The sequence below is a fragment of the Malurus melanocephalus genome, unplaced genomic scaffold (assembly GCF_030028575.1).
Source record: "Malurus melanocephalus ecotype Western Australia unplaced genomic scaffold, MMel_1.1 scaffold_309, whole genome shotgun sequence".
Classification (NCBI taxonomy): domain Eukaryota; kingdom Metazoa; phylum Chordata; class Aves; order Passeriformes; family Maluridae; genus Malurus; species Malurus melanocephalus.
Window position 1 is genome coordinate 890,623 of NW_026623541.1, and position 10,925 is coordinate 901,547.

General features: G+C 45.7%; 1 protein-coding gene across 2 annotated transcripts; it reads left to right on the forward strand.

Annotated features, from left to right (window-relative positions):
- Positions 1-232: 232 nt before the first annotated feature.
- SLC25A38 (solute carrier family 25 member 38) lies at positions 233-9,692 on the forward strand. 2 transcript variants are annotated; one of them, XM_057377271.1, is made up of 7 exons: positions 233-351; positions 2,176-2,297; positions 2,977-3,064; positions 3,583-3,762; positions 4,182-4,350; positions 4,985-5,151; positions 5,996-9,692. In XM_057377271.1, the coding sequence occupies exons 1-7, from the start codon at positions 277-279 to the stop codon at positions 6,116-6,118; spliced, it is 924 nt and encodes a 307-aa protein (XP_057233254.1). In that variant the 5' UTR covers positions 233-276; the 3' UTR covers positions 6,119-9,692. The 2 variants fall into 2 exon arrangements, with proteins under 2 accessions (XP_057233254.1, XP_057233255.1); XM_057377272.1 differs by lacking the exon at positions 233-351 and adding an exon at positions 1,167-1,225.
- The last annotated feature ends 1,233 nt before the right edge of the window (positions 9,693-10,925 follow it).

The window sequence follows — 10,925 nt, forward strand, 5'->3', positions numbered from 1 at the left end:
GTCTGTAGCTACTGCTACACCCAAGGTTTCCCTTCCAGGAGCAGCTGGAGCATGACGTTCTGGACATGTCATKCCTTACGTGGTCAGGGCATGGCAAGCTAGCAGAGCAGATTCTTAGAAAAGCAGCGTGCCAAAGCCATTGCATGCTCCTCCCAGSCTCCTCTGGCTTCATTCACGATAAGCAGTGTCTGGCTTTTCTGGCACAGCGAAGCCACAGTCTCAGGGCTGGCACAGGTCTAATATCGAAACGCTTCATTTCGGCACCTCCGTTCTTCAATGCTCTGGAAACCCAGCCTTCCTCTGCTCTGGGCCCAGGATGTGGATGAGCAAGTGGAAACACTAGGAACAACGGTAAGGAGGTGTCAGGGAGCAACTCAGATTTCTGAACAACACAGTGTCCACAAGGAGGCAGTTTTGTGGGGAAGTGGGAGGTATGAACTGAGGTGAGACATAAAAGCTGCTGGTTATGAACTGATCATTTCCACTGCCCATGTCTGACAGAGCATGCTGGGGCTCAATTGCGGGATACAGCGTACAGTTCTGGAATACAGAGTACAGTTGCWGGAAGGTTCTGGTGTCCCCAACTTGAGAAGGACATGGAACTGCTGGAGCAAATCCAGATGAGGCCACARAGTCGATCAGAGGGCTGGAGTCACCTGCCCTATGAAGACAGGCTGAGAGCATTGGGGCTGTTTAGCCTGGAGAAAAGAAGGTTGTGTGGGCACCTCATAGCAGCCTTCCAGTATCTGAAGGGGGCCTACAGGGAAGCAGGAGAGGGACTCTTCATCAGGAACTGCAGTGAGAAGAAGGCATAAATTGAAAAGGAGGAAATTAAGGTTAGATCTTGGGAAGAATTTTTTTTTCTTTTTCAGTGAGGGTGGTGAGACACTGGAACAGGTTGTCCAGTGAAGCTGTGGATGCCCCATCCCTGACCCTGTCCATAGCCAGGTTGGATGGGGCCTTGAGCCCGCAGCAGTGGGGTTGGACCTAGATGAACCTTCAGGTCCATTCCTACCCCTAAACATTCTACGATTCTCGGTAGAACAGTCAAAAGCCGTGACAAGCACGGGGTCGGAGGCGGCTGGTGGCGGCGAGCCGCGGATCACGGCCGCGGCAGGCGAAGGGTTCCGGAGCCGCATGCGCCGGGCGGGGCGGGCTGGGGGCTGGGCCTGCGCCGCGCTCTGGGGCTGCGGGCGGCGCTGGGATGCCGGGCCGGGAGCCGGAGGTACGGCCGCGCCGGAGCGGGCCGCTGCCCCGGGTTTTCTTCTCTCGCTCCGCCGAGGAGAGCCCGGGGGCAGCGTCCCGGTGGGAGGCGGGGGSTGGGGGCTCGCTGCGCCCCTTCACTGCTGCGCCGCGACCCGCGGCCTCGGGGCRGCGAGGGGACGGGGGGACGGGTCCAGCGCTGTGACGGTGGGTCCGGGCGGACCCCGGKGAAACCATTGCTGGCTTGGAGTGTRCCCCACGTAGCTTCTGRTCTGTCCGTGCTATCTRATCTGCCGGGGGACGCAGAAAYTCGTCCTCCATTAGCAAACATCGTCATACGTTTGTAAAAACAAGCCAGCAAACAAAAAAAAACCTTCACCCTGCCACGGGGTTAGTGCCTCCTGCCTTATTATTTCGTGAGAAGTGTCAAGCGACGGCAGCCGCTGTGAATAGGAAAGGCAGCCTCAGCTGAGCRGGCCGTGCCTTGCTTTGGGTGCGTTTGGGCCAGGTTTGGGTCTGGGCAGCGTTCCCCGCCAGTGCCCGTGGCAGTGGAGGGACCTTGGTGTGCAGGGTGGCAGGGAAAGGTTGGGGACATTGCCAGAAGAGGTGCATGGGAYTGGGGCAAAGGTACGGGTAAGTGGTGGGAAGGGGACACCTATTTCCTCTGGCATGGGAAACGGTAAACAAAAGCTGCTAATACATTTGAGGTTCAGAATAGTCTTTCTGACYTCTGGATTTCAAGGAGATTCTGGAACATTCTCCCAGAAAAAGCAGAGGGACCTAAAACCACAGGTAAAACTTGATCAGTCTCAGAAATGGTCTGGAAAGGCTTCCTGTGCCCAAAACWGCTGTCCTTAGCATCTGGAGTCAGCCCACCTTCCTTTCCTATAATGTGAAATATCAGCTGAAATATTTCCTCTTGTGCCATTCTTAATTAAATGGCCACTTAAATATCTGTTCTTCCTCTTCCAGATGCATCCAGTCTTAAAGGCCTTTGTGTGTGGCTCCATCAGTGGTACTTGTTCCACACTCCTCTTCCAGCCCCTTGACCTGCTGAAAACACGCCTGCAAACTCTGCAGCCTGCTGTGAATGGGTGAGAGATGTGTGTGTATGGAGGGCGTGAGGGTGTTCCATCACAGGCTTCTGCCTTATTTGCTGGCTGGAGCTTGGAGTTCAGGGTTGTAATTTGGGAAATCAGAGTCTTTCTTATAGAGAAGGAATGTTTTTAGATCATGGAGAAGGATTGATATTTTGCTCCAGAAGAGTGAAAATGTCACTGGTTGTGGATGCTGCTGGAAAAACTTGTAACCTCAACATCTGTTCTCATCTGAGAGACTGGTGTTTGCTGGAGTGGCTACCATGCAGTTTCATGGGGTGTCCTTTGCCTGGGAAAAGTCCTGTGTAGTTGTCAGATAATTTTTCATGTGTGCATGAAAAATTTGTGTTGTAGTCAACCTATAATCTGTTGCTGCTAACAAAGGGAATAAGCGACAAAAAATGCTAATGGGCGAGGGCTCTAATGTGTGTTTCAAGTTGTGAGAAACAGAAGGTGATGGAGAAGCCCTGGAAAGAGCGACCGAGAAAAGCAGACTGAGATGAGAAAGAGCACTTTGGAGGTGCTGGGATAATGCACAGGGATACAAATGAAAGGGATGGCTGTGGAATGCTGGGATAATGCACAGGGATACAGATGAAAGGGGTGGCCGTGGAATGCATCTGCCAAGGAGTAGAAGCAGGTCATCTCTGCAGTTCCTATCTTGTYTTTCTTTCAGGTCTGGTCGTAACGCTGGGATGGTAACACTGCTCTTTAGGGTTGTTCGTACTGAGAGTATTTTGGGGCTCTGGAAAGGTGTCTCTCCAGTAAGTGGTTGTTTTAACCCTAACTTGCAAAAATAAGTAGTTAAATAAACCTACTATTTATTGCTAATCATGTCTTCCTGAATTTAAATAGCCAACTCTTGTACAATTATTAGTGAAAATCACATGATTTAGATTACATCCTATTTTAAGGAATTAATGTGAATTTCACTGATTCAGATATGGCAGTCCCTGTGGTTTTACAGTCCTGAGCAGCTGAATACTTGACTACTTTTGCAAATGTGGGGTGACAACTGTATGAACTGAATTTTGGTTTGGAATATCTTGTTCCTAGAAAACTGCCATTGAGGAATGCATTAAATCCTGGTGTTATTTAAATAATTTTTCTGTCAGTGCCATAAATTATTTCTACCTTTTCTTCTTTTTTTGGCATGTTAGCTTTAGTGATACTTTTGTTTTCTACAAAGCTTCCTGTCAAGTTTAACAGTCTCAGATATGTTCTGTAGTATATTTTGTCTTATATAAGCTTTTCCTTTCTTCATCTTCTGTTTCTTCTGAAGTCCTTTGCAAGATGTATTCCTGGGGTTGGCCTTTACTTCAGCTCTTTGTACGTGATGAAGCAAAAGTTTCTTGTGGACCGTTCACCCACAGCCCTGGAGTCTGTYTTTCTGGGTGCCACCGCTCGTGCAGTTTCTGGGATTTGCATGTTGCCAGTGACTGTAGTGAAGACCCGATATGAGGTATGAMTTTCCAAGCAGTCTCCYGTTAATGGTGTCAYACACCTTCCTTGTGRTGCARAATAAATCCTTCTGCTGSRAGAAGGTTGTTGCCACTTGGGTAGRTCTAGGGATGTAGTCCTGATTTCATTTCAGTTCACACATTGTGCTGGAAATGCTGCACACTGATAATTAGGCAAGAAGATGAAATAGAATTTGCCCTGAGATTTTTAAGTTTCAGTTGTATACAATGTTTGTGTATCATCTTTCATATTTTGTGTCCCTGAGGGATTGTTTTAAAAGCTGAGGTAGCTGAAACCAAATTTTGCCTTGGGTTTTTCCTGTGTTGGTGTCTTGGGCATCACATTAAGTTCATACTAYCATGTGTGTAGGGCTTCTCAGCCTRTGCCTGGCASATGCCTGACCTTTGTGTGCCCTTGCAGAGTGGAAGCTTTGGCTATGGGAGTGTATTTGGAGCCCTGAAGAATATCTATCAGACTGAAGGGGCTCGTGGCATGTTCAGTGGGCTCACAGCAACACTGCTGCGGGATGCRCCCTTCTCTGGCATCTACCTGATGTTCTACACACAGACCAAACACCTCACACCTCAGGGTAAGGCKGAATGTTGGAGGCTGGAATGGAGAATGTTCCTCTTCTCAGATGCCCTGCAGCTGACAGCTTGCATGCTCTGCTTATTGCCCTCCACCTCAACAGTTAAGTTGGTTTCCTGTAGGCCTTTAGGTGAGACACTCACGTTTGCCTGTGGAGAACTGTAGACCTATAGCTGAGGTCAGAACTGCAGACCTATAGCTGAGGTCAGTGCAGAAATGGAGACTGACTGTCTTTATGAAGGCTGATGCATAAGTAGGTTAGTGTACAGGTGAAAGAGAGGGTGTCTTCAGCATTGCTTCCTGCTTCTGCTTGTCTTGCATACTGTTCAATGTGCAACTGTACACTAATGTGAGGCTTCTCTGATGTTAGAACTCACTGGGGCAACATTTGTACAATTTCTTTCTTTCCTGATTTTCTGACAAATTCAGTTTCCCAGCAAGTGAGGCTTTTCAGTAGAGCTAACTTTTGACAAGTAACTACTTTTTCCCTTGAAAGGTTTCTCTAGATGCATGGATTTTAACTTATCTGAGACTCTGATGTTGATTTCATCATTTAATAGCTTTCACTTTGTCACACAGCATGAGTGTTCCTGGCCTCTGTGGTGTCTGAGTGTGTTCCCTTTGCTCTGTTGTAGACCAGCTGGATCCGGTGCTTGTGCCCTTGCTGAATTTTGGGTGTGGGATCTTAGCGGGAATCTTGGCCTCTCTGGCAACACAGCCTGCTGATGTCATCAAAACACACATGCAGCTGTCGCCCCARAAGTACCACAGGACAAGCCAGACCATTGCCTTCATCTACAAGGTGAGGTGAATTCCTTCTATCATGCACAATCACATCCTCAATTCTGATCCCCTTGCTCAAAGCACAGCTATGCTGGGAAAGTTGTTGCCTTTTAAAGGAGGTGAACAAGCATCAGTGCTTCATCTGCTCTTGCATTTGGACAAATCAGTGTTAGTATTTTCAAGATGATGAAAGAGGTTATACTGTGGTAGACCAAGACTGCAGTGTGAAATGCTGGTTTCAAATACAAACCAGCTACTAAATAATTCTTTGCTCCTTGCACACTAGAAGAGAAATAAATGCCCAAACCTTTATTCCAGGAATGGGATGGAAAAGTACTCAAAGCCCTTTCTGCTGTCAGAAGGGCAGATCTTGGCAGGTTTGCTTTGTTTCCATACTGAGCTATGTTCCTAAGCAGCAATCTGTTTCTTTGTGTATGCACTTTTATGTACCTCTTTTTTAAAATCAGAATAGTTTTTTACTTCAGTACTTAAAAAACTCAGTTTTTACAGAATAGCTGAGAGACTTTTGTAAATATCAAGCTCTCAAACAAAGACTAGTCATTTTCCTGAAGTGTCTAGAAATGATTACACCCTTGCCTTCTCTTTGGTGGACTTGAGTGTGACTTTCTCCATCTGTTGTCTCCATCCTCGCCTTCCTTTTTCTTCTCACTGCTCTTCCTGCTTTCTTCTTTAGCTCTGGAGTTGCACAGTGCTACTTGGTCTTCCAAAACACTAAATGCTCTTTAAACCTGGGTCTTTCAGAAACTGAACTGGGTCTAAGCTGAAATACACCCTGTGCTCTTCCCTGTTATAAATAATGAGAAATTAGATTATGATTAATTGCTGTTTATCTCCTGTTGCAGGACTTTGGATTGGTTGGCTTTTTTCGAGGTGGTGTGCCCCGAGCCCTCAGGCGCACTCTGATGGCAGCAATGGCATGGACGGTGTATGAACAGATGATGGAAAAAATGGGCTTGAAGTCCTGACTGAGATGCATGAGAAATGACTCCTTCTCCCGCTTCCTGTGATCCACTGGCACTGGAAAGTTCCCAGTTCCACAGAGGAATAAGCCTTGCTCAGCCAGGAGGAAGAAAGGTCGTCTGAGATAGGGGATTAGGCCTTTTGGCACGTAAAGGAAAGGAAAGATTGGATCTTTGCGTTTTTTGATCAAGTGCATTCCAGAAGGAATGCATTTGCAGTCTGCCATGGGAAATGGCAGGGTTTTCACAGCCTGGTAACTGGGCTGAGAAGCCCTTTTTAGAAACAACTCTGTGCTCACCCCTTTTATGCAATGAGACAGTGCTAGAGCAAATGCATTTGAGGAGAAAACTGATGGCAGAACTGYCAGCCTGTTCCTTGCTGACATGGCCAGAAAGGCCGCAGTGACCACCATCTGATGTAGATCCTCCTTCCTCATGTGCTTTGTTCTCACAGGGAACAYTCCAGGCCCTGGTGGGAGACTGGATGTGTCTCTTAATACTTATATTGCAGGAGTGAGTGAAAGAGAAATGAAGTGCAGAAGAAAAGCTAGAAACATGGTCTCTGGCATCACTTCTGTACTGTGTGTGATCATAGAGAGAGTAACTGGAACCTCCTTGCTATGTTATGTGTTACTATGTGATTGAGCATATTAGCACGCTTGAAATGTCTTTCTGCCTCTACAGCAGGGTTTGCACAGGAATTAAGAAGCATAAGGCACTTTAGAATTGATTGCTACCAAAGTTGTACCTGTTCTCTGATAAAAAGAAAAATGCTGCTAGTCTAACTATAGCAGGAACGCTCAAGTGGGTTTTGTTTTATTTTTTTTTTAATGCAGTTGTCATAGAAACTTACTTGCATCCTATTCCTTTTTTTTTTGTCCCTGATCAACACATCCAGTGTGAACTGGTGCTTGGATGTAGCTTTTAGGTCCATGGCTCATAATGCATAAATGTATAATGGAAACAGATAGAGATGGTGGCACTTCAGATTTTCCGTAAAACAACTGATGATTGCATGTGGGGTATATTTTGGTTTGGAAAGAAAAAATTGCTATTTCTGTAACCTTTCTCCAAAGTTTCAACCCTAGGGGTGCTTGGTAGTGACCTTAAATTCCCTTAGGGCTCCACCCAGACCCTTCACATCTTCCTGGCTGATCCTTTTATCAGGTAGTCCMTGTTTGAGTATCCCAAGGCTCAGACAATACTTTTCATCCTCTGTGCCTTCTTAYTCTTTCCTACTGTGTTACTCAGACCTCACAGTGTGTGCTGGATACAGCCTCCTCCTCTCTTCACTTGTGCCTCTTTGGTGGGTTGGGTCCCTTGCAGCTCTGTTAGCATAGCCATGAAGCTGGCATGGAAGTGTGCATCCTGTTCTGTAGTGTGCCTTGCAGACAACTTAACTTTGGCTTTTATTTTCTTAAATATCTAGGGATATTGCAGTTCACTTTAGAAGCAGAGCACCTGACTCTGAATAGGAAGACATAACACAGCTGTATGAGCAACTAGTGCTACCTGCCTGTTGTTCATAGGTTTTAGAATGTGTTCTGCAATCACTGCCTGCCCTGACAACTTCCCAAGCGCAAGAGTGGATAGAGAGGATGTGTATTGTTAAAGGTGTTCTTTACCAGATTTCAACTCCAAGAAGGCTTGGTGACTAATGTAGAAGTTTACTAAAGTGTAAGGGTGGAGGCTGGAGGCTTGGAAGGTGCTGCCTGTTTTCAGACTAGGCCCATCTGTGAGGGGAGRTTGGTGCTGTGCAGTGCAGGAGTGTCCAAGAATGGTGGTGGAGGGTCCAACATCTCTATGTGTTAAYAATATAGCATTGCATCAAATCAGGCATGTGGCACAGTATTTGCTAAATCCTAAATGTGAACATCTGTTCTTTACTTCCGCTGTCCCTTCTACCCTTAGTGACCTGAACTTGTGAGAGTACACGAAGCCGTGGTAACTGCACATCCTGCTTGTTTGCTATCCTGAGCATTACTGGCATTGAGAGCTGGAGAGCCAAGTCTAGGGTTGCTGACCTGGCAGAATATGGTGGCAGTTAGATGAGTTACSTCATTTGTCCTTTATTCCCCTTGCATGGGATCAAACCAGCATTGTGCTGGGAGTCTGAATTTATTTGGGGCTTTCTARATCTGGCATGTGAGCTGGATCTGTTGATCATCCTGGGCTGTGGTAGTCAAGGGTGGCTGTGGGGTCATCTGCAAGGTGCTTCACACATATTTTGTTCCTGATTTAGAATGGCAAATCAATGTGCAACCTGTGTAGACAGAAACAAGCTCTTMAAAATGAGGTTAGCAAGCAAAGAATGCCAGGTAATAAATCTGCAGTTAAGGTCCTCATTAGAAACCTGAAGTTCAGGAGCACTTCGGTGGCTTTTATATCTCTGTGCTCCTGCCTGGTCAAGTAACAAAGGAAGAGGCAGAGAATTAATTCCCATGTGCTAATGTTTTAAAGACTACCGTGGGATTTGTTTGTTTTAAATCTGGAATCAGGCCTAAAGCAGTGTTAGCTTTTCCTTCAGTAAAGTTCTTCCATTCCCCTTTGTGGAGAATGAGGTGGCACTTTCTTTACTGGAGCAGATTAAAAAACTCTGGTTTTTRGCTTGTGGATTAACCTGGGCTCCTCTGAGTTTAGGAAAGAGAATCTAAACTGCATTGTGTTTCATCTACTGTTGGGGCTGCAAATGCAAAAACTTACCTACCTGAGAGTTGGGGAGAATGAATTCTGCACTGCGWGTTTGTTGTTTTAATTTGTTATTTCTTTTGTCAGGAGGAAGGGAAAGCCTAAAATTCTGCTTCACTCTATTTTGAAAGCTTTATCACATAGGCAGGCACAAGACTGTTTCTCAGCTCTGATCCTTGCTATCCTTCRCCCTTTTCCCCTCTTCAAAAACATTCTATTTGTAAAGTGATTTATTTAARTTACTCCTTGATTGGTATACCATGTCAAGACAATCAAGTATGTGGACTTGAAGTTTAGATATACTCCCCTTGAGGTTTAATGCTTCTAGTTAACAACAAAGGTCAATGTACAGCCTAAATGCTAAGTAAAATAAAAGATCTGGGCAGAAGTGCTCAGTCACCTACCTGCATCATGCCAGCAATTCAATGCTAACTATCTTGTCAGGTAATCATTCCCAAAGCCATCCTGTCTTGGATTCCAGAGAGTCGTGTGATCCCTTCTATGCATGGCAGGATTGCAGYTGGATCCCACTTGGACTGACCTCTCTTGCTGTCAGTGCACTGTTGGTGAACATGCAGTGTCTCTGCTTGCCCCTGCAGCTTAAGAGCTTGCCCCTGTGKCTTAAGAGCACAACTGGCTGGCATGTTGAGGCAGGCAATATTTAAGTGAGTTGTAGGGATACAAGAGAAATAGTTGGATTATTTGTGCTTTAAAAACTTCATGTTTCCATTCTTGCAAGGTGATGATTTGTTTGTTGTTTTTTTTTTTCTTGCACTGTTTTAAACAGTGCAAGAGCTTCAGAACATTGCTTAGCTTTGAGTATTGTGAGTGCTTATGTGTCTGTATGAAATATTTATGTGAGAAGGTATATTATATATTTCTATTAAAAACTGGTTGCTAAAATAAAGGGTGTAATCTCTTCAGTGTTTCYTAAAAAAAAAAAAAACAAGCCCCAAATCGGTCAAATGCATAAGGGGTGGGATGGAATAGAGGCTTAAGAAGGCAAAAGGAATTTCGCAGGACAGCAGGACTGTTGCATGTGTTCAGAGCCCATACAAGCCAATGAATATTCTCTTTTCTGTGGTGTCTAATATGCACAGGCTCTGCTAGTACAATGTAAATCAACTTTACTTATGTGGAAAAAACACATAGCAATGGGGAATCTTATGTTTCCCATAAGCAGGCACAGCTTCCTCTGCCTGCCTGCTGTGTGTAAAAACAGATGGAAATTGAGTCCCTTTACTCGCTAGTGAAATACCTGCCTTCAGGACAGTGGGGATTTAAGCCCTCTGAGGAGAGATTGTTTTTAATCTCCTGCTGATCAGGTCTTTGCTACTCAGTCTGATCCCAGYAGGGGACCAGAAATCATGTCTGGGGCACAGTTGTCTCCTGCAAGGCATAATGCTAGGTGATGCTGGACTGTGGGATCTCTTGCTGTCACAGTGGTTCTGGGATTCAGCCGCAGACAGGTTATGCAAAGCAAAATGTTATTGATACTGAGATGTACATCTTCCAGATGTAAGGGTCCCAAGCCTCTTCTCTTTTCTTGCTTAGATGATACATTCTCACATGGAGCAATTTTCATGGAGGGTTGGTTATCTGTGTGACAGACCTACCAGACAGTCCTGAGGTGCAGCCTTGTGCCAGCTGAACCTGAATGGCTTGTGCAGCTTCCTGATAGCAAGTTAGGCCAGGGACAGTGCCTGCTCATGCTCACAGGACTCCCCAGAGCTCTCCTGCTGCCTTGGAGAACCACCTCCTACCTAGAGGGAGTTGCTGTTCACGATGCTGACAGCTGCCCAGCTGTGAGAAGAGATAGCAGACAAGCTCCCTGACCCTTCTGGGTGCTAGAAGGTGAAGATGGAAAGTTTAAAGGCACTGTGCTTGTGACAAAACCATTGAGTTACAGATCTCCCTTTCACATTAAAAATGGGCAAACACTTTGCTTGCTTTTTAATTTTTTTATATGTTACGTGCCATTCAAAAGTGCTGACACCAGAACTGAGCAGAAAGATTGATCATCCCACACAGATGCATATGTATGTCTACTTTTGCAAATTCCATGTGGAGCTCTTGACTGTGCTTATCCCCTCTGACTTGGGTGCTTATTTCAAAATAGCAAGCT